Genomic DNA, 23,022 nt, shown 5'->3' with positions numbered 1-23,022 from the left:
GGCCTCCCAAAGTGCTGGGATTACAGGCTTGAGCCACCGCGCCCGGCCTGAAAATTCATTTTCTAACCATCCTAGTTTAAGGTATGATTTGGTTTCCTTATTTAATACACTTAGCTCCAAACTTAAAACATTTAAGCTTAGATTTAAACAGGGGCCATCCAGCCCTACTTTGCTGCCTCCTGGCTGACCCTCTGCACCAGGCATCCTTGTCTGCTTTTTAAGTTTGGACTTAAACATTAAAGTTTGGAGCTAAACATATTAAATAAGCTTTGGGGCAGAAACCTGCATGGGAAGAGGGGAGGCCTCTCCTTCCTACACCCAGGGTGTGAGGGGCTGGAGGGGAGGGTGGGAGACTGCCCCTGACCTGCTCCAGAGGCCTGGGTGGTCACCTCCCTCCCTCCCTCCCTCCAGGCTGCTGTTCTGATTCCTCCTTCCTTGTCCTGCTGGGCAGACTCTGACACAGCCCCAGGCCAGCTCCTTCTGAACGAGGCGTCTCCCAGGGCTCCATTTACCTAGGAGAGGTTTTCCTTCCAGTCCTCTCTCTCCACAGGGGACGGGGGAGAGGCACGGCATTCCGAGGGCAGAGGTAACTATCAGGACACCACTTCTGAGTCCAGCAACGTCAGGGACTTGCTTGGGAAAAGGACCTCCCTGCTTAGGGTCATAATGAATCTGAGACCCCAGGAGTTCATTTTGACACACTGTTACACATGCTTAGGTACACGTGCATGGGATACACAGAAGTTATGTATGATTTCTTTTTACAAAAATATGATATTATACATGTGGAAATCTTCCTTGCTTTCCCACTTAATATATCATGCATATTTTTCATGTTATTCATGTAGAATGCCATCATTTTTAATGGCTGTATAACATTCCACAGTACAACCATAACACAGTTAAATGCCCCATTTGTAATCCTCAATATCCACAATGTTTATGATACAAACAAATGGCAATGAAATAATTGTCTGATAGGAAATCTAGTTATTCAGTATTTAATAAAGGCCAAAAATGCTTGAAGTTTTATCCTGTCCTTTTAAAAGGAATTATGGTTCTTTCCCAGTCAATGAAGAAAAGCCCTTCTTTACTGCAAATGCTCATTAATGATGTGTAGAGAATTATTAGAATTGGAGAAGTCAACATGGTTTAACCTCCAAAGACAACTGATTGGATATGAATCATTGACAGATACGGAAGCCAAGACATGAGAAGTTGTTGAACCAGAGCTTAGACCACTGTGCTGGCAGCTTCACAGGTGATCCTCCAGCCCCCCTTTGACTCCCTATGAAGGGAAAGAGATGCTTTTATGCGTGGAGTTCTGGAGGTCACTTCCTAACCAGGTGACAAAGAGCATAATAGGAGGTCAAGGGGCATGACGGATGGCAGGATTGTGAAGTCAAGGGGCATGACGGGCAGCAGAACTGCACACTCGGAGATGCACCGGCAGGCTCACAGTGTCCCCAGACGTCTTCCTCCCGAAAGCCTTGGACCTGAATCTAATCAAGCCTTTAGCACCAAATTCTAGTTCAAAGGAACCACAGGGAACAGAGGAAGAATTCAACACCAAAAGGAAATGCTGAGGCAGAATGTGAGCTGGTTAGGGGACAGACCTGCCTGTTAAAATGCCTCCATTGTCAGGAGCCTCGGGCATGGTTTCCCAAAATATGCCCTCTAGAGTCTGTAAACACAGTGGGACCAAATGCAGCAAAATGTTGCCGAATCCAGGCCATGGAATGTGAGTATTCCACATACCCTTCTAACACCACGATTATATAAACTTTCAAACATTCAGAACGGAGCCAGCATTACTGTTGGAAAAATGCTCGTTAAGGTGAGAACAAAGACCAGGGTTCCTTTACCTGCAGAGTCCTGTCTGGCTCTGGAAAAGCAGGAGCTCACGGAATCCTGAGCCCTCGAGTGAGCAAGGCACCTGGGGGGCTGTGATGGGAAGCTGCTGGCTTATCCAGCAGAGCTAGCCAGCCCCTCCCATAGGGACCTCGAGGTCATGCACCAAAGGCTACAAAAATAGAACTGAGGTGGTGCCTGGCTGGTGGCAGAGATGAGGCTCCAGGGGCAAGTGTGCTCCCACTGGCATCTCTCTTTGGGGTCTGGAAGTCATCTCCTGAACCACTGCTCTCTTGCTTCTGCGGAGCTCACCTGCTCTCCCGGGAAGAGACTGAACTGGATAAAAATAGGCCCGGCAACAAAGGAGAGTGAATGCTGTCACCTCACTTTCTGCCATTGGGTGGGTCCGGAGGGTGCTGGCTGTGTTTCTGAGTCCCTGACACTAATGTGAAAGCACAGGTCACGTAAAGGTGCAGGGCACACCTGTGAGCCTTTGTGCCTTCTCTGGAAAGACAGCTGCTGAGCAAGGAGGTTTCCATCTGAGCCCTAAAATGCAGATGTAACGGAGTTTCTAGAAAAAACAATTAGCTTCATTTTGGCCATCAAAGTCATTGATCCTCTACATCTATTATCAGTTTAAAGGACTGACAGCTTGATGGAATGATTCACCGGTTGAGGTGGGAAAATCTTTTTTTTTTTAACTTTTATTTTAGGTTCCGGGGTACATGTCCAGATTGGTTACACAGGTAAACTCGTGTCATGGGAGTTCGTTGTACAGACTGTTTCATTGCCCAGGTATTAAACCCAGTATTCAGTAGTTATCTTTTCTGCTCCTCTCCCTCCAACTGGGGGAAGACCCCAGTGTTGACCGGGCACGGTGGCTCACACCTGTAATCCCAGTACTTTGGGAGGCCAAGGTGGGCAGATCACAAGGCCAAGAGATTGAGACCATCCTGGCCAACATGGTGAAACCCTGTCTGTCTCTACTAAAAATACAAAAATTAGCCGGGCATGGTGGTGTGCACCTGTGGTCCCAGCTACTCAGGAGGCTGAGGCAGGAGAACTGCTTGAACCCGGGAGGCAGAGGTTGCAGTGAGCCAAGGTCGCACCACTGCACTCCAGCCTGGCGACAGAGCAAGACTCTGTAAAAAAGAAAAAAGAAAGAAGAAGAAGAAAGAAGAAGGAAGAAGAAGGAAGAAGAAAGAAGAAGAAGAAGACCCCAGTGTCTGTTTCCTTCTTTGTGTTCATGAGTTCTCATCATTTAGCTGCCACTTATAAGTGATAATGTGTAGTATTTGGTTTGGTTTTCTGTTCCTGCATTAGTTTGCTAAGCAAAATGGCCTCTAGCTCCATCTATGTTCCTACAAAAGACATGACCTGGTTCTTTTTTATGGCTGCATAGTATTCCATGGTGTATATGTACCACACTTTCTTTATCCGGTCTGTTACCGATCAGCGTTAAGGTTGATTCCATGTCTTTGCTATTGTGAACAGAGCTGCAGTGAACATTCATGTGCATGTGTCTTTATGGTAGAATGATTTATATTCCTCTTCGTATATACCCTGTAATGGGATTGCTGGGTCAAATGGTAGTTCTGTTTTTACGTCTTTGAGGAATTGCCAGTCTTCCACAGTGGTTGAACTAATTTACACTCCCTCCAACAGTGCATATGTATTCCCTTTTCTCTGCAATCTTGCCAGCATCTGTTATTTTTTTACTTTTTAGCAATAGCCATTCTGACTGGTGTGAGATGGTATCTCATTATGGTATGGATTTGCATTTCTCTAATGATCAGTGATGTTGACCTTTTTCCCATATGCTTGTTGGTTGCATGTATGTTTTCTTTTGAAAAATGTCTGTTCATGTCCTTTGCCCACTCTTTAATGAGTTGTTTTTCTCTTGTAAATTTGTTTGAGTTTCTTATAGATGCTGGATATTAGACCTTTGTCAGATGCATAGTTGCAAATGTTCTCTCCCATTCTGGAGGTTGTCTGTTTACTCTGTTGATAGTTTCTTTTGCTGTGCAGAAGCTCTTTAGTTTAATTAGACTCCATTTGTCAATTTTTGCTTTTGTCGCAATTGCTTTTGGTGTCTTTGTTATGAAATCTTTTTCCATTCCTGTGTTCAGGATGCTATTGCCTAGGTTGTCTTCCAGGTCTTTTATAGTTTGGGGTTTTACATTTAAGTCTTTAACCATCTTGAGTTGGTTTTTGTATATAGTGTAACAAATGAGTCCAGCTTCAGTCTTCTACATATGACTAGCCAGTTATCCCAGCACCATTTATTGAATAGGGAGTCTTTTCCCTATTGCTTATTTTTGTCAGGCTTGTTGAAGATCAGATGGTAATAGGTGTGCAGCCTTATTTCTGGGTTCTCTATTCTGTTCCATTGGTTTATATGCCTGTTTTTCTACCACTACCATGCTGTTTTGGTTATGGTAGCCCTGTAGTATAGTTTCAGGTAGGGTAATGTGATGCCTCCAGCATTCTTCTTTTTGCTTAGGATTGCCTTAGCTATGTGGGCTCTTTTTTGGTTCCATATGAATTTTAAAATAGTTTTTTTCTAGTTCTGTGAAGAATGCCGTTAGTAGTTTGATAGGAATAGCACTGAATCTATAAATTGCTTTGGGCAGTATGGTCATTTTAATGATATTGATTCTTTCTATCCATGAGCAGGGAAGGTTTTTCCATTTGTTTGTATCATCTCTGATTTATTTGAGCAATGTTTTATAATTCTCACTGTAGAGATCTTTCACCTCCCTGGTTAGCTGTATTTCTAAGTATTTTATTCTTTTTGTGGCAATTGTGAATGGGACTGCCTTCCTGATTTGGCTCTTAGTTTGGCTGTTGTTGGTGTATAGAAATGCTAGTGATTTCTGTTCACGGATTTTGTATCCTAAAACTTTGCTGAAGTGGTTTATCAGCTGAAGGAGCTTTTGGGCTGAGACTATAGGGTTTTCTAGATATAGAATCATGTCGTCTGCAAACGGGGATAGGTTGACTTCCTCTCTTCCTATTTGGATGCACTTTATTTTTTTCTCTTGCCTGACTGCCCTGGCTAGGACTTCTAATAGCATGTTGAATAGGAGTGAGAGAGGGCATCTGAAAATCTTTTTTTTAAAAGTGCTTTGTCCTCTGTGAACCATGGCCATTTTCTCTGACCTGAATCATCCCAGATCAGACAAACTGACCCCTGCTTGCTGACCTTGCAAAGCCAATTGGCATCCATGCCTACGGGGAGGACACAGTCTTTCCTGCAGTGTAAGATGTTCTTGGCCAGTCCGCAGGGTCCCTGAGTGAGGAGGACACGTGGAACTGTGGTTCTTTCCTCACTTTAGACTGGACCAGTGGGTGCCCAGGACTGGAAAGGCCACAGAGCTGGTCCAAGGCAGCCTGACCCTCTGGTTACTCTCAGAGTCTGGGAAATCAGCCCCTCCTGCAGCAGCTGTCCACCTCAGTTCACCACAAAATTATCTAGTATATTCTAGGGCCAGAATCTGGCTACTTGTGATTTCTATCTCCAGCTCTAGTTCTGCTTTCTGGAGCCTTCAAGGGGCCGCTGCAGTTATGATTGGCAGCAGTTTAGCATGATTTCTATCCCTGCCTTACTTTGACTTTCTGCTTAGAGACCGTTCAAAATAACACCATTCCTGGACACCTGGTGTCAGCCTGGGCACTCAGGGTCATTTCCCAGCCACCCAGCTGACCATGCAGAAAAGGCCCCACGGTGTCCATCTCCAGAGCTCAGGGGCTCATAGTTGAGAGGTGGACGTTTCCTTGGAGCCACTGCCATCATCCCTGCCCACCTCTTCAGGGAGCAGTCGTACAGAGACCCTCAGTGTTCTAGTAGCTCCATTCCAGGACCTTCTTGTCTTAGTGTTTATGGTTAAACAAAGCTCCAGAGTGAAGCTGGTGAAACAATGCAGGAAGCTGGATGCGACACCACCCAGGTCCAGATTTTACAAACCTGTGGAACGTGAACTTGAGGGCTCTCGTAAACAAACCTTCCCTGCATCTGGAGATTCTGAAACGGTGGCCCACACTGCCAGACTCCTGAAATCTCCCTGTCAGTGAATGCTGCCTGTGCAGGTGGCCAATTACAAAATATCTTGTTACTCTCAGTCCTACAGAATCTCAGTTATTCTGACACAAACAGTGATTATACAAATCTACCAAATGAAGGCTTCTGTCTTTCTTTTTGTTCTGAGGATGCATGTTTACATCATTTGTTCTTAAAATATTTGCAAGTGATATGAGGGCTACATCTATGCATTCGCTAAGCTGGGTATGATGCCAAATGCCATTTTAGAAATGCTGCAATTAAGAACGATGACAATAATTGCTTTTGGCAGAAATAGAGAGGGAAGAGCCTTTGGAGGGAAATACCCAAAGCAATTACCTGTCAAAACTAATAAAAGGGGCATGCCCTGGAATGCACGGAGCACAGAAATGAGAATGTACTCTTCTCAGGAGACAATTGGCAGAGGTGTGAGATGGCCACACGCTGGGAAGGGCATTAGCTGCAGCCGAGAACTGAGGGACTAACTGCAGAGATAATCCGAGAAGGGGCTCTGGGCACGACAGTAACCCTACCGTCCACAGAGGCAGAAACCAGGCAATACACCGTCCAACCAACAGGCTGCTCTTGATGATCCAGCACGGTTTTCAGGTAAGTTTCTTCTACTTGGTAGTAACAAGCATTCATTTCTCCAGCAAACGTTTACTGAACATCTGCTGCACTGCCATGCACTGTACTATGGGCGGGATCACCTGCCACTGTGCAGGGCTCCCTGACCAGGGCTTTTCTTGCCAGAAAGGATGGTAAAGCTTAACCCTGCAAACACAGCCTTGATGTGGAAATTTGCTCCTAACATCCCCCTGGCTGGCAAGAGTCGGCTTCTGGTCCCTGAGAGAAACAGCTAAGACAGGAGGAGACAATGCCCCACAGCACAGCGTGGCCTCCAAACGTGTTTAGAATGCTGCAGAGGACATTTTACAGCAAGCCGGGTTTTTTTCAGACGACTCAGATACGCTGACATTCTGTCTAATTAGTGCGCGGCACACATCCCACCCTCAACAGCCTGATGATGAACTACAGACTGTGTCGGGAAACGCCATCTCCTGGGACACCGCCCTTAGGTGGCACCTGGAAATTGGATCACAGCAGAATTCTGAATTTCAGAAACAGCGGTTTGATTCTGGGTTGGGGTTCAGGTGGATTCCACAGGCGGGGGCCACATTCTGGTACCTGAACAAACATTAAACCCACGACTCCAAATCCAGAAATAACCAAAACTATTAAATGAACAAGAAGATTTTTCAAAGTAACGTATATAGGTCCAGACAGAACCTATGCATTTTTAAGAATGTGCTGAATCCAATACAACCCAAACATCCAAGTATGCTCCAAATGGAGCCTGAGTCAGTCCAATCCATGTGGTTGGGATCCCTGCTCAGCCATCTCTGCCTAAAGAGAAAGAATCATTGCAAATGCCTCAGAGGTGGGAGTCTCTCCCACACCTGCAGGGTCCTTGGGGCCCTCAGCTTCACACTGACAGGGGCACTGAGTAAACGCATGTGGGCATCAGGAAAATGGATGTGTGTGCTAATTCGTCTGCAAAATGCCTGAACTCTTCCCCTTCCAGATGTTTGCTGTTATTACCTTCATGGACAGCCAGTGTTTCCTTCCATGTCAAATATTCTCAAACCCTTCCCCCGAACTCCTGCCATGGCTCGGGATGCTGCTGGGGCCACAGGGGCTTAGGGCTGGGACCACACGAGACCTGCCTTGGAGAGGGTGAACATTCAAGGCCTCAAAGCATGGGGAGTCCTGCTGTGCTATTCCAAGGACAATCTTCCATAGATTTATGATCAGGACTTGCGTCTCTTCCCGGGTCATCCGAGAACACACATCCACAGCGCCAGGACAAATCGCCCACCTCCGCCTTGCAGCAAGGCCTGACCATGGGTCTCAGCATTGGGACTTGTGTCTCTTCCCGGGTCATCCCAGAACACACATCCACGGCGCCACCTTACAACAGGGCCTGACCATGGGTCTCAGCAGGAATGGAGCCAGGTGAGGACACCTGGTACTGGTCTCTCCTTCAGGCTCCTGCTGCCTCTGCCCCCGCGGGACCTGACGGGGATCAGGGGACACCATCCCAGCTTTGTCAGGGCCAGCAGCTGTGCCCAGGGGCCACAGAACAGCCGGCCGTGGTGTGGGACAGCTGCTGGGCCCTGGGACGTCTGCCTCATCCACACCCTGGGACCCAGCTCTCATGACCTCACAGTCCCATCCTCTCCCAACCCCTGACCACCCTGGAGCAGTTCTGAGCCTGCAGTGGTCTCCTCATGCCCCCAGGCGCCTGTTGGCACCAGAACCCACCTTCTGTCCCCCAGATGACTGAGGTCCTAACAACTGTGCAAAAACCTCTGCGCACCCCTGGCCACTCCCCTCCTGCCTCGGGCCTCCCACCTGCGTGCTGGGACCCCTTCACCCTCTCTCCAGCAGCCTTGGCAGTCCCCACCAGAGGCACTTTCCTCGCCTCTGACCCCCCTTCTTTACTCTCCGTGAAATTTCAGGAGGAGATCCCCTGCCGTCCTGCAGCCTGGGTCCTGCCCTGAGGCCTGGCTCTGGCTCCACTGATCCTCGGAGGTGGCTCCTGGAGCTGCCCTTCCCACACTTACCACAAGGGCATCTCCGTCTCCCACCTGGAGGAACTCGATCAATGAGCTTCCTCATTTCCAGGGATGCCCTAATTCCTTCCAGAAATGACTGCTCCATGGACCTTCCTGAAACACAGCTCACACGCAAACCCCACTTCTCAGGAGCCTTCAGTGCTCTCAGCTCTGCAGGTTGGGCACGCTGACCACTCTTCTCCCTCAACCGCTCCCTCCTTCCCTCCCTGCGGCTGAGCTCAGGCCTGACACAGGCTTCTTCCACCTGCTGCACACCAAAGCCCACCACCCTTCAAGCTCCAGGGCAAAGCCAGCCCGAGCCCTGGTGTAAATGCACCCCCTCCCTCCTGTGAGCTCCCACAGCACATTTTGGTGCCAGGAGACAGTGGTCTTGGGGGCGACGGCATGTCCGTCTGCAGCTGTAAGAAGAACCCCTGTCACCACCCACCTGGGGGGGACAGGGCCAGGTAACCAGCTTCACACTCCGTCCCCTCAAACTGGCCTCTGTCCTCCCCTCTTGAAACTACCTTCACAAAAATTACAACAGTGAGAAAATGATGGCAGTGAAAGAGACCTGATTTAACCACCCCCTATCTTGCCTTTGGATGCCCTCAATTATTCCTGGGCTTAGGTCAAGCTAACTTCAGGAGACTTTTAGGTTATGGTTTAAGTGATAAGAGCCCTTCCCCCAAACTCAACCATCTTTGTAAGGCTAATGAGAGACCACCGGGCTAGCGGGAGGACAGGAGCCTGAATTCCGCTAAGGCACAGATATAAATGATTGCCAGTCGTTATTCTGGAAGTCACAAGATATGCAACCTCCCCAATTACCCCTGCAGATGACTTCGCTATTGTGGAACGTAAGATTGGCCTTTTGAGATGTCTTTTCAGGGTTTCTGCATGTCTGACACCATGGCTCCACCTGAACTGGCCAACCACTCCTGTGGCCCCACCCAGAAGTGATTCAGCCCACGCAGGACCATTTCCCATGCCCCTGTGATGGCACCCCAGCCAATCAGCAGCAAGCACCATTGCCTAGCACCCCCATCCCCAAACTACCTTTGAAAAACCCTCGTCTCTGAGCCTTTGATGAGGTTGATTTGAGTAACAACTTGGTCTCCCACATGGCGTGGCCAGCATCACATCAATTAAATTCTTTCTTTACTGCAATGCTGTGTATTGATCTTGCTTGTGCAGTGGGCAGGAAGAACCCAGCGGGTGGTTACATTCTCCACTGGCAAGGAAAGAGCTACAGGTAAGTTACAGATCCTTTAAAAAGCTCTGTTAATAATCTCCTGGGAGGGGAGGAAGGTTGCCTTGAAATTAACTGTCAACTCTGAGCCACAGAAGCATGACCAATGGCAGGATACTTAAGCGGCTGCAGACATCTCAGCGTGCTCTGGATGTGGCATCCAAGGCCCAGCATGGCAGTCTCCTCTTCCAGACAGAGCACGCTGCCTCCGCCCAGTTCATCTACATGCAGAAACGGAGAGAATGGGGTGGTCTGTGCCAGGGGTGTGATAGGGGAGACTCTAGCCAGTGGAACGAGGAGGGGTCATCAAATCTTAGAAAGAAGAACATGGGGCCCTGCCCTCAAACTTCAGAGAATCGACATAGACCAGAGAAGAGAAAATGCTGGTTTCACACAGTGGATGGTGAATAAATGGAAAACCTTATCTCCAGTGTAAAGGCAAACACAAAACTCTCAGGACCCTCAAACTCTTTATGCCAAAGGGAAAGTTGAGGATGGAGGCCAAGTTCATTTCACACTGATCGTGCCAATTACAAGCTTGTCTTCCCAGGTTCAGAATGACAAGATGAGATCAGCCATTTCCTCCACCTACCCAAGATACCTGCAAAACTGATGCTTCCTTTACCCCCTTTCTTTCTTCAAAAGTTCATCTGGTCTGATGTAAAATGCAGATTTACCAGGTACTAACTAAAGTCTCAGCGTGTGGCCATTTGCCTTACTACCTCCTCGCCCCTCTCCCCACAGGACTTTGCCCTTTAAGGACAAGTATAAACGCTGACCCTCCTGAAGACCTCTTCAGAAAAGACAGAGGTGTGTCTGTGACTCATGTTTTTTCTGGATGTGCTGTAAGACTGGCTTAATAAACCTCTTGAAACCTTCATTGAAATCCACGCCTCAGTCACTGATTTTGGTTATCACCAGAGGTGGCTTAAGCTTCTCAAAGTCAAAATGGAGACAACACCTGAAAAATCCCTAAGCAGACACAACCAGTCACGTCTCATAAATTACCTCAACCTTGATTGATTTGCAAACATAAGGGACACTTAACCTGAGCCATTTCTTGTAAATTCCCATTTTAAAGAAGAATAGAACTTAAGCTTAACAACCAGAAGTAGCCAACAAACTTTTAATAACCATATCAACGAGGGACTTTCCAATGGGACAGAACAAATGAGGCAGCTGTGCAAGTGTAACCAAGCCAGCATTCTTTGCTTTACTTCTGTGTTCGTCTGTTAAAAACCTCCCCCTCGCATTCCCTCAGGGGAGTTCCTGAACCACCTCGGGTTTGGAGCTGCCTGGTTCATGAACTGTTGCTTGCTCAAGTCAACTCTTTAAACATGTCACTGTGCCTCGGTTTACCTTTTTGACAGTCTGGTGTCAGAAGTAAGATCTGAAGGAGACCCTCGACGACCCCCGGGAGCAGTGAGTAACCAGGCATGGGCAGCCCCCAGGCCACTGCACTTACTGCTCTCCCGCTGCATTTGGTGGCCACAGGATGAGCGCCTCTAGGAGGTCGAGCTCCACAACTTGCATCCTGAGCTCTCTGACTCCATGGGAGCAGTTTTTGTTCCAGAGCTCAGCCTGGGTCTGACAGGGACTGCACTGGAACCTGGATTGGGATCCAGAGTCAAACTGGGTGTTCTACAGGAACTGGCCTGGGTCTAGTTGGAGGCCTCAGGTAAGAAAAATGTGAGAAAAACAGGGAATTATAGGTTCATCAGAATCCATGGAGTCTGGGACTCCCCATCTGGAACTCCAGCTCATTTTATGTTCAGAAACTACAGACCCAGAACCCGTGGCTTTCTCGAGAAATGGGTGCAGCTCAGGAGGATGACTCCGAGTCACAGTGGCCACAGTGGGAAGTTTATTCCAGACGAAATCATTCACGTACTGGCACATTCAAGAGAAAGGAATCCTGAGTGCCTGCAAAACCACGCAATACATTTTTTGATTGGCATACAGACTGATTTTACACAGAATGACTCCAAAAATACAGCCTCCCTAAAGGAATCTCTACAGCACTCGAACAAAACACTATTTTGAGTCTACTAACATTTGATTTCTTGCCTTTTCCATATGAAGATTCTGAAAACCAACTTCCTTACAAATTAAATCCTCCACTGAGCCTGGGGCATCTGCAACAACTAACTCAGATTTTGGCCTTGCACACAACCCTGAGCTATTACAAAAGCAGCCACCTGAAGCTGAAGAGGAGGACTTGTCAACACACCAGTGTCTCCCGGCCACTCCCTAAACGTGGCCTGCAGTCCCAATACGGCTGACCCCGGACAACAGGCAACTATGCCCACAACTCCTCTCTGGAGAAAACTTCATGTCCTTTCTCCCTGCCTTAGAGATACTGAAATCCTTAAAATGCAGACATCTGGGAAATGACTCATCAGAAGGGAGAAAAAATGGGAACACTGTAGAAAAAAACTGGCAAATGGAAAATCTTAAAGTCCTTTCCATATGTATTAACAAAAGACTTTGGCCATCCAAACAGGTAACTTTATCTGCCAAGAACACAATTTGGACTGACCACTGAGTTTTATATTATTGTACGTGGCACAGGGCTACAATTTGAGAACAGAAGCCAGGAATCTCTGCTTCTGTCTGTTTGGTTATGTACGTCTATATGTATGTATGTTATTTATATGTCACATTATCCTACCTCCCGATATTATTATTAGAAATAACATATAAAAGAGCTGTATTTTACTGGCCTAAAGAAAATTAGGTGCTTGTATAAATCAAATATTTTGTCAGAAAAAAAGGAACTAACCCAATGGTTTTCAAGTTCATATAACTTGAGTAATCTTTAATAAATAAGAGTATCAATGATTTAGTAGAAATGGACATTCTACCTAGCTGAGCTAGTCAAATAAGCTCATTATTCCTCTTAAAAAATTTGTCAACAAAAAAAGTAACCTGAGATGACAGGTAGTTTGATATTATCTGTTTAAAAACAGTTTCCAAAATCTTTTTGAAAACTTGAAATTCTGAAATTATACTAAGTTAAATTAAATGATATTTGCTACATATCTAGATCATACCCAAATAAGATAAACTACTAAAACACTAATTCCTAAAAAGAAGTTTAAGCTTAAGTATTTTTGGCTTATTTTAGAGGAACTGGAGCTACCTGGGTCTGCCAGTAAGCGTGTCCTGTGCTAAGAAAGTACGTGCCATTTAATAACTATGATATCATGTACTTCCTAATTCACAGTGCATATTAATGTCACTAAGGATTAAGAATTTGAATTAACATGTGTAATTAAAACCACTAGAAATAAATATCAAAGCAAACAACTGTATATGAAAAATGTACACAGAAAGTAGGATGTGTTTTTAATAAGGAAAAGTATATGAGGTGTGTGTTTAAGGAAAAAGAGAGTACTTTTATCTTAAAGCAAGATGACTGATTGTTCCAGAATGGAAAAGAAGAAAATGAGTAAGACAAAAGCTGGTTGGGTATACACAGTTGCAGAAGGTCTGACAAAAGAAATTTTATGTGTGGTCAAACTTCTAAGATTAGAATGATTTTATTTATAAGTTTCTGTTAAAAAAAAAAGCTTAGTAAAGTACTGACACAAAGTGAGTTTGTTTTCTCTCTATTAATAGGACAGTATTTTCTTGAATATTGGTCTTCTCTTAATTACAAAAGTGTTTTTTTTTTATGTTTTAAGTAATTGGCCTAGAAAACAATGATTTTGTGTTTTATCAGGATAACTTATTAAGCTTCATGCTGTCTTTATTTAGTCTCTGATTAGTTAAGAAAAATGAGTCTTTAATATTAAAAAAAGGCCAGCTGTCAGGGGCTCACGCCTGTAATCTCAGCACTGTGGGAGGCCAAGGCAGGTGGATCACTTGAGTTTGAGACCAGCCTGGCCAACATGGTGAAACCCTGTCTCTGCCAAAAATACAAAAAATTAGTTGGGCTCAGTGGCACATGCCAGTAATCCCAGCTACTCGGGAGGCTGAGGCAGAAGAACTGCTTCAATCCAGGAGGCGAAAGTTGCAGTGAGCCGAGATCACACCCCTGCACTCCAATCTGGGCAACAGAGTGAGTGAGACTCCGTCTCAAAAAATAAATAAAATAAAATAATAAAAATTATATTTAAAAAGGAAAGTTATTTTTTACAATCTGGTGTCTGTTCCATAAAAACCTGCTGGAAAATATTAATAGGAGGAAGCTGGGTGCGGTGACTCACACCTGCAATCCCAGCTCTCTGGGAGGCCAAGGCGGGTGGATCACTTGAGGTCAGGAGTTCGAGACCAGCCTGGCCAACATGGTGAAATCCCATCTCTACTAAAAATACAGAAATTAGCTGGGCTTGGTGACAGGCGCCTATAATCCTAGCTACTCAGGAGGCTGAGGCAAGAGAATTGCTTGAACCCAGGAGGCGGACGTTGCAGTGAGCTGAGATCATGCTATTGCACTCCAGCCTGGGTGACAGAGCAAAACTCCATCTCAGAAAAAATAAATAAATGAATAAATAAATGAGAGGATCAGCCAACGCATCAGCAAATGTCAACTGGATGGTTTAATTTCCACTCATCCCACGACACGAGGCAAGCCTCAAACATACAGGCCCTGGCCATGAAGCCTTTGGAGCATCACTGGAACTGGGTATTGACCCAGAAAACTCTACAAAGCTTTGTGACCAAAGAGGTTCAAGTCTCAAGTCCCCTTCAGGAAGAGCTGCAATCTGCTCAAGTGTCCAAGTTCGCCTCTGTTGCTCATAACAACATACCAGAAACTGGGTAAATTACAAAGGAAAGGCATTTATTTCTTACAGTTATGAGGCTGGACAAGTCAGGGTCGAGTGGCCACAATGGTGAGGGCTTTCCTGCTGGTTGGGACTCCTCATGGTCCCCAGGTGGCACAGGGCATTGTGTAGTGAGGGGGCTGAGCGTGTTGGCCCAGGTCTCTCTTCTTATTATAACACCTCTCTCATGAAAACCCACTAATCTATTAATGGATTAACCCACTTACGAGGGCAGAGCTTCCATGATCCAATCACCTCTTCAAGGCCTGTCTCTCAATACTACCACATTGAGGATCAACTTTCCACCTGAGTATTGAAGGAGATAAATATTCAAACCACAGCACATCAAAAACATGTGAAAGCCAAAGCCACCAAGAATCTGACAGGCCGCACAAAAGCACACATTAATGTCCATCCATAGTGGCCATGTACCCCAGACAAGCACTGCTGCCCAGGAAGAAGCTGAGAGGCCACTGGCCGCACTGAGGAGCTGTGTGTGTGGAGAGCTGCACGCTGGCTGTGGGTCTAGTTTCCATTGAGCCAGCCCAGGTCTCTGAGCCTCTCGAGAACCCCTGCGCCAACACAGTCCTTGTGGAAGATCAGGCTGAGCCCAGGAAAAGGAGGAGGCCCGACAGACAACATGCCGCAAAAACCATGGCTCGTAAGTAAAGAATGTGAAATGGGTATATCAATATAAAATCATAAAAAATGAGGCCAGCAGGAATTGTTACTGCTGTGGCCACCTGGAGAAGGAGCAGCCACTCGTCACCAACCCCCACCAGCAGGACAGGAAGCAGCCAGGTTCTGAGGACGTACCTGGGGAGGAGGAGGCAGGTGTGAGAGCCCAAGGATGGAGGAGACAGAGATCTAGGGAGGGGAGTGGAGAGGGCAGAGAGGTGCGCACTGGGAGAGGCCATCGACAAGTGGGAGCTTGCTGCGTCTCGGGTCACCAGCACCAGACTGAGCCCTGACCTCAGAAGGAGGGGTGGGGAGGAAGCTGACTCTGACCCCATCAGCAGCAGCTCACCCCAAGGGGCCGGCCGCCCAGCCCGAATGGCTTCCTGTGACCCACTGTGGTCACGTAGGCAACAGCTCTGTTCTTCCCAGACAGGAGAAGCCACTGGTGCACCTCCGAGTGGCTCCTTCACCTGCCAGAAACTGACTTCTCAACCACAAATCCCTTTATGATGCTTAAGATAAGCATTTTATTCAGGGTAAAAATTAATTCAGTGAGAGTTGTTTCCTATAAAAAATAAATATAAAGACATTACTTTAAAAAAAAAAGAGACAGCTTCTTGCTCTGTTGTCCAGGCTGGAGTGCAGTGGTGCCATCACAGCTCACTGCAGCCTTGAACTCCTGGGCTCAAGCGATCCTCCTGCCTCGGCCTCCTGAGAAGTTGGGACTATAGTGTGTGCCACCACACCAGGTTAATTAAAAAGTTTTTCTGGTGTCTTGCTATGTGAATCAGGCTTGTCTTGAACTCCTGCCTTCAAGTTATCCTCCTGCCTCGATCTCCCAAAGTGCTGGGATTACAGGTGTGAGCCCATTGCACCAGGCCATAAAGACATTACTTTAAGACTATCTCAACCAATAAACAGTTATTAATTATTTAAATATCCAAGGCGAGGAAATGACCTTAAGGAGTTTAGAAAATAGGAACAATCTAGTCAAAAAGATCCAAAAGAAAAAAGTGACCAGGCTGTTTATCTCACCAGTCCAAAGAGTAATTTGCACTAGGACAAGGACCTACTTATATCAGAGAGAAAACGGAAAGGAAAGAGATAGGCACCAATTAAGATGCAGCTGATGTCTACACCATCAATATTGACCTCAGAGGAATCTACTTCTCTGCTCTCTGCCGTGGATTCCAAAACGGCTTGGTTCAGACCTCCTGGAGCATAAGACAGTGATTATTCATTTAGTTTCTTAGCACAGGTCTGACTGGAACGTCTGCTAAGGACCAGGAACAGCGAGCTCCCACCAGAGCTTCAGCTCTCACAGCAGAGACCAGCATCACAGGACAGCTGAGCCGAGACCACAGTGCGAGGTGGAATGCTGCCGTCAGCACAGGCCTTGGACCCCCCAAGGAGGGCCAGGCCCCACATGATGTTGTGGAACCCATTCGTGGACACTGTCCGGTTTCCTCTGACAAAGAGGAACAAGAAAGAAAAGACTAGGTGTAAAATGGGACGTGATTAAGTATATTCCACGTGACACAACTGTCACAGGAATGAGAAAGTAGGCGAAAATCATGTCATTTGGTCATAGGAGATGGTGATTCCAATTTTATATTAGTGGCTTGAAGTTAACCCTCAAATGCTGGTGAAATATTTTATTCCCACCAACAAAGCAGTCACTAGAACATTGTTTGTAGTAGCAAAGCACTGTCAACTACCTAAAAGTCCATGGACCTGGGAGAGACTAAAGAAACACATTAGAATACTATAGCAGCTCTTAAATAGAATATAAGGACAAATACAGAACAGTCACCAAATACATTGTTAAGTTAAAATACAAAACAGAAAAGAAAAGCAAGATGCCGAGTGCATGTGTGAAGAGTGTGCCAGCTTCCACGTGTCTGGAAGGAAAAGTGGGGTCTACCCATGTGTGGACTTGTGCGTGCCCCGACTCTCCAGGGGCAGCTTGGGGCTGGCAGCAGCAGAGGCTGTAGAGACATTTCCTATTACATACATTCTGAACAGAATTTTTCTGTGTGTGTGTGTGTGTGTGTGTGTGTGTGTGTATATAATCACTTAATTTCTACTGTGAGAAGTTTCATTAATTTGTACAGCAACAGCTTTTAAAATATCTTTTTAGATGCTAAGTACCGTGTGAGACTCGGGAGAAGCAACAGAAACAAGATGCCATCTCCTCTGGGCACTGTAGGAGAAGGACCAAGAAATCACACACTGAGTTACGATCACGAAAGTCTCAGGATACTATGGGACGTAAAGGAAACACATTTATATCCTACTCAGCAGCCACCAATCCTTACTTGAGATCATTCTCCCAAGTATGATAGAAAATATGTTTCTCTGACATAAGTCATCCTTCTTTCTGGGGATGTTTGTATAGCAAACAACCTAGGAGAGTTCGATAATTAAGATAATTAAGATATCATCTCTCTTTGTAACAACGGCTGGGGGTTTGCCAGCAGCCTCCTTTTGACATCGCGGGTTTCCTAAGCCAGTTCTCCTCAGCTATGACACAAATGCACTGCATCCGTGTGGGCCGCTCCCACTGCTCCTGGGGGACTTGGAAGCAGAGGGAACCTGTGGGTACATGCAGCTCATGATGCCTGCTGTGCATGAACAGCAAGTCTCTTGTCTCTGGCCCAGCATCTCACGTCTTCTGCAGCACCTGCAAAACTGTGGCAGGCTACCTTGTTAGCCTGCAAGTGGGGAATGACCTCAAACCCTTCACAGTTCCTGACACGTAGATCGAAATAAGTTCAGCATCCATTGTTTAAAAGAAAAATCAAAGAAAAGTTAGTTTTTAAGCCTAGCACCTTCCATGGCCTGGTCTAAGCTGACATTCACCATCAGATCCATATCAGCCATGTGCCTCTGAAGGATGGCTCAGAACAGGGAGCTCCCAGACACACAGAAACCACCTCTGCTTCTCTGCAGCGCAGGTCACACCCCTCCAGACACAGGCGTTAAGAATGATTTGAAGTCACACGAAAGTTCCTATCCAGCCTGTGCCTAGGCAGGAAGCCTGGACAAAGCCCCCTGAGAGACCTGTCCTTTCCACCTGCAGGTTGGCGTGGCCACGGGAAGAGGGCTGGATCTCGGCTCTGACGCCTGGAGTGCCTCACATGCATATCAGCAAGAGAAAGCTTGCCTTAGTGATGCATCAATGTTAAGTCACACAGCTCCAAATAACTCCTAAGCTTACAAAGCGAATCCTGTTAGAGAGTTTAGAATTGAAATTGGTTTCTGTCTGGATTTATGTGTTTTTTTTTTTAGATTCAACATGTAATAAAGAGAAAAATTTCCAAATCAGACTTACACAAATTATGTCACTGGAATTGGAAGCTAGGTTTTTTTCCACCTCATTTCTGGCACTCTTTCACACAAATTTCTTAATCGTACAGATTTAGAAGCGGCTGTTACAGACCTTCAGTGTCTCACCTCACCTGGCATCAGGTGCAAATGCACACTGTTGTCCCGTGGAGTCACTCAGCTCATCTAATCAGATGCCTTCCTCAGCCTCAGCCTGTGGATTCTGGTTCACATCGCTGATAGCATCTTTATTCTGGTAACTTACTTCTATTTACATCTCTGGCATTTGAGCCATGCATATTTCAAAGAGTACAAAAAAAAAAAAAAAAAAAGAGTGGCCAGGCTGAGGCCCCGGCACGCTGCTGCTTCTCTCCTGAAGGGCAGTGTCTTGTTACCAAGTACTTCATGCAAGTCAAAAAGGTAAAACAGATGAGATACAGATATTTTTCCTACAGAGTTGATACTGGAAATAAGAGCCTTCAATACAAGATGTCCAGGTAGACACCTGTTGCTACAAAAAAGCCCAGTGACAAGTTTCCCAACCAACACTGCCTACAAGGGGCCCTCAGGCCTGCATCTGAACCCACTCAAGCTGGTGTGGGGCTGAGTGACTGCCTGGGACCTGTGGCCCCTAGCGTCCGATGTGACTCACACACAGACTGCCCACTGAGGAGGAGCCCCTGTGAATAGTTTAAATGTGCTGACCTATCTTTGGGTGAAGGTACCCCAGGAAGCGTCTCCAATCTTGGGTTAAGCTAGGTCCAGCTATTGTGCAGTGAGCCATCAGATAGCTCCAGGCTCCCTCAAAATCTTGTTTTCTTAAAGTATTGCTTGCAAGCTTTTAAGAAAGTGGAATATTTTATATAAATCTGCATTTCTAATATCCCATGAAAACAAGAAACTGGACAATTTGGAACTTGGAGGTGAGGAGGGCTGCCCAGGTCCCCAGGCCCCCAGGTAACCAGGTAATCCTAAACGCCCGTCTCTCCTCAGGACTACCTTTCCTAACTCAGAATTTTCACTGGGAAGAAGGACCCTCCATGGCCATGCTGCTGCTTCTGCCGTGGCGGCCTGGCTGCCTCCTCCATCCACATCTCCTTGGCTGCGTCAGCATTTCCCAGGACAGACTCTCAGCATGGCTTCAGCTTTATTTGTCCTTCTCTGGACAGAGTTCAAACAGACAATCTGGAAGATGGGCCAGAACCATGCGTGCACCACGGAATCACAGATCTTTAAAGCCGGAAGAAGTCTTGGAGGCAGAGCTTGCATGTTTCAGACTGGGAAATGGTGGCTCAGAGCGGGATGGGAATGGTGAGGGACACCGGTTTTAGTGGCAAGCTACAGTCCCATTGTCCAGCATGGAGACCGCTGGCCGCCTGTGGCTACTGGACCTTGAAATGGGGTCCAAATTGTGTTGTGCTGTAAGCACAAAAAACACACTGGACTTCTACAACTTAGCATAAAATAAGAATGTAAAATTAATCATTTTAGGTTGATTATACGTCAAAATGTTAAAGATTCAGATTTATTCAGGTAAATAAATGATACTATTAAAATTAATCTCTCATGCTTCTTTTACTCATTGTAATGTGGCTTGTATTCTATTTCTGCAGGGCAGGGCTATTCTTGAATAAAGCCCACCATCTGAGGCCCTCTACAGGACACCAGACTGTTTTAACACAGATTTAATTTCTTTCTTGAAGAGGAGAAAATCATGACAAAGAGCAGAGAAAGCTGAGGGACAAAGGCCTTGCTACTATTTATAGGCTGGGTGCTATCCCGGGGCACAGTCTATAAACAGGTTGTTAGCAGGCCCAGTTGGGGCATGATGGCCCAGCACGCCTCTGTCAAACTGGAGAAGGCAATCTGCACGTTCACAGGGTGCACCGCAGGCCCGTCTTCAGCACAACCAAAGTCCCATTTTCCTATTTACTTTCTGCCAAGGATCCATCATCCTTAACCAGATCAAACTCATCTGTCCTATAGCTAGGAATTTAAAATGCAAGAATTCAGATAAATGCTTTTATCCCCTGGAAAACTGAAGCTGCTTTTGCAAAGCATAACAAAGCCCGTGAAATTGTTTTAGTAACTGTTGCTATCATCTCAAACCATGGAAACTATTATTGTTAAGAATTAAGGTTTTCTTTTTGAAGGTGTGTGTGAAGACCCTACCTATCCAACACTCTATAGTTCATTAATAAACAGTGGGAAGTGGCCTTTCTTTTTCTTTTTTCTTTTTTTTAAAGATGCAAGTGATGACCCTGAACCACAGCTGAGTGAGGCATATTCCCGGTTAGAATGTCACTGGAGTTCTTACTCACCAAGCTCTCTGCCTTACCTTTGTATTGTTCTGTTGGAGACCTCAGAAGCTCTGCACATTTTGTTTCTTCCTCCTGTATTTCCAGATGAAATCGGCATTCTGGGTGAATGCTGTTCACCTGTTCAAGGTTAAAAGAAATATTAATAACTAAAAATTCCACAATAAGAGGAAAAGCAAGCAAAAGTTCTACAAAAACAACCCAAAACCTCACAGTTTTAAACTGCTTCCAAACGTAAATGCATTTAAAACCAATCACCTTAATTTTTCTGGCATTTTAAAAAAACTTCATTATTTACTTTGTAAAGGTAATATAAAACAAATACAAAATCTAATAGAATATTTTTTTCTGAGCAGGAAAATGAACTTACTAACATAACACATCAGTACTAATTTGGAGGCAACAGAGCTCTTTACTCCATTAATCTCTCCATAGCCGGCTCCTCCATTTCGCAGCCTTTGGTTTGGTTTAAGTGGATGCCTGTGGACTGTGCAGCTTCCTCCGAGGACGGCCTCCACCCGGGGAAAGAGCCGTGAAAGAAGGGCTTTATTTTTAAAGGTGTTGGTACACGTTCAAAGCTTAACCCTCTGACTACAGATAAAACTGCAATCATTTTGACTAGAATTTGGGGTGGAAGAGATATTCAAAAAGATGAGCAAGATGAGGAGGGAGGCAGAGGCGGGGGAATCACCATTGTGGCCCCACAGAGACGAGGGGGCGATTTCCAGTCAGGCTCCATCAAGGGAGTGAAAGATGCTACAAAGATAGTAATTAGCAGTCTATTAACGTGAGAAGGAGACTAATTAGCAGTCTATTAACGTGAGAAGAAGACAGAACTACACAATGCTTCCTCTCCGAAGGCACCATTTCTACCTAGATCAACATTCTTGCTCTTCACGAGCACCCCCAAGTCAGCCCAGGGCCTGCCTAGCGGCCCTTAGGGGCTTAAGGAGGGCTCCCTCCACCCATCCTTTGGTCTTGATCTTCTCCCTCCCCGCCACTACCCAAAATTCTACTTGTACTAAAGTAATAACCACAGAGAATCATACTGTGGGCTGCATTATGGCCATCTATGTTTAGTTATCTTACTATTGAAATGGTCAGTAAGAGTTCCAACCAGGAACACAATTTCCTAACACAATTAAGGGGAAAACAATGCTGGAACTGCTGCCACCTTTAGCTCCATTTAAAAGAGCCCAGAGCTTGCTTCTAAGAGCTGGTGACTGAACCAGCACCAGGCACTGACTCCCGGCTCCAAGTCCTCTGTTTTCATGCAGCACAAGTGAGTGGCTGAAATTTCAGAATTAAGGAAATTATATTGATGTAAAAAGAAAAAACTTTGTTAACGTATAAAAGACATTATAATACCTGACATTCCTGGAATACGCAGAGCAATGACATAGGACCTTTTGTAGCAATGAAAGCGGCATTAACCATGATAGAGCCTGGTACTTTCCAAGGACCCGCTCCGCAAAGCGCCCACTCTCGAGGGAGGAAAGCCCGGCTGCGCCCCCGCGCAAGGCCAGGGAGTGTGGCTGGAGCCCCGCTGCAGACCGGGCGTCGCCGGTTAATCAATGACACCGTCCCGTCGGCAGCGCAGCCTCCCAGCGGCACAGCGGCCGCGGATCGATCCAGACCCACCTCGGCCGCCGCGCGCACGAAAACCGCGCGCACCGCAAACCCGCTTCAGTCTCCGAGAGGAAAGCAAGAAACAACGCTCGGATTTTTTCCTTTCTTTCCTTTTTTTTAAAGGTTCACAAAGGGAATAATTCAGAACTCCATGCGCGAAGGCACTTATTCAACAAACTTATGCGCAGTTCTTTTCCTCCAGTGCTCTTGGGGAAAAAAGCAACTATTTTCAAAAGGAAACTTTACTTAACCGACGCCACGTCCCCCCGACACTAAAACAAACAAACAGTAAGTATAGGGAGGGGCCGAGAGGCGTCTGCGGCCAACGCCAACCCCGATCTCCCCGTGAAACGCGCAGCCCGCGCAGGTGCCCGCAGCTCCCAGCTCCCGGGACGGCCCCGAACCAGCTCATCGTTGACGCGTCCAGGGAGAAACGACCCCGTTCCCAGCAAACCCCGGACGATGGGGCGCGGGGAAGGGCGCAGGCAGCCTCCCAACCCGAGTCCCGCAACCCGGCGGG

At 46.4% G+C, this 23,022-nt stretch overlaps 1 protein-coding gene across 1 annotated transcript in view; it reads right to left on the bottom strand.

Moving 5' to 3' along the window:
* VIPR2 (vasoactive intestinal peptide receptor 2) overlaps window positions 1-22,914 on the bottom strand; it is a 129,721-nt gene extending 106,807 nt beyond the window's left edge. The window contains exons 1-3 of the mRNA XM_011990195.1: window positions 22,790-22,914; window positions 22,242-22,557; window positions 20,894-20,993 (exon numbers count right to left, since the gene is read on the bottom strand). Of these exons, the coding sequence (XP_011845585.1) occupies window positions 20,894-20,993; window positions 22,242-22,557; window positions 22,790-22,914 (541 nt within the window). The remainder of the gene's footprint in view (window positions 1-20,893; window positions 20,994-22,241; window positions 22,558-22,789) is intronic.
* Between the last annotated feature and the right edge of the window lie 108 nt (window positions 22,915-23,022).

The sequence above is a fragment of the Mandrillus leucophaeus genome, unplaced genomic scaffold (assembly GCF_000951045.1).
Source record: "Mandrillus leucophaeus isolate KB7577 unplaced genomic scaffold, Mleu.le_1.0 Scaffold373, whole genome shotgun sequence".
NCBI classification, from domain to species: Eukaryota; Metazoa; Chordata; class Mammalia; order Primates; family Cercopithecidae; genus Mandrillus; species Mandrillus leucophaeus.
Note: the sequence above shows the minus strand (reverse complement) of the source record. Positions and strands in the feature narration are given on the sequence as shown.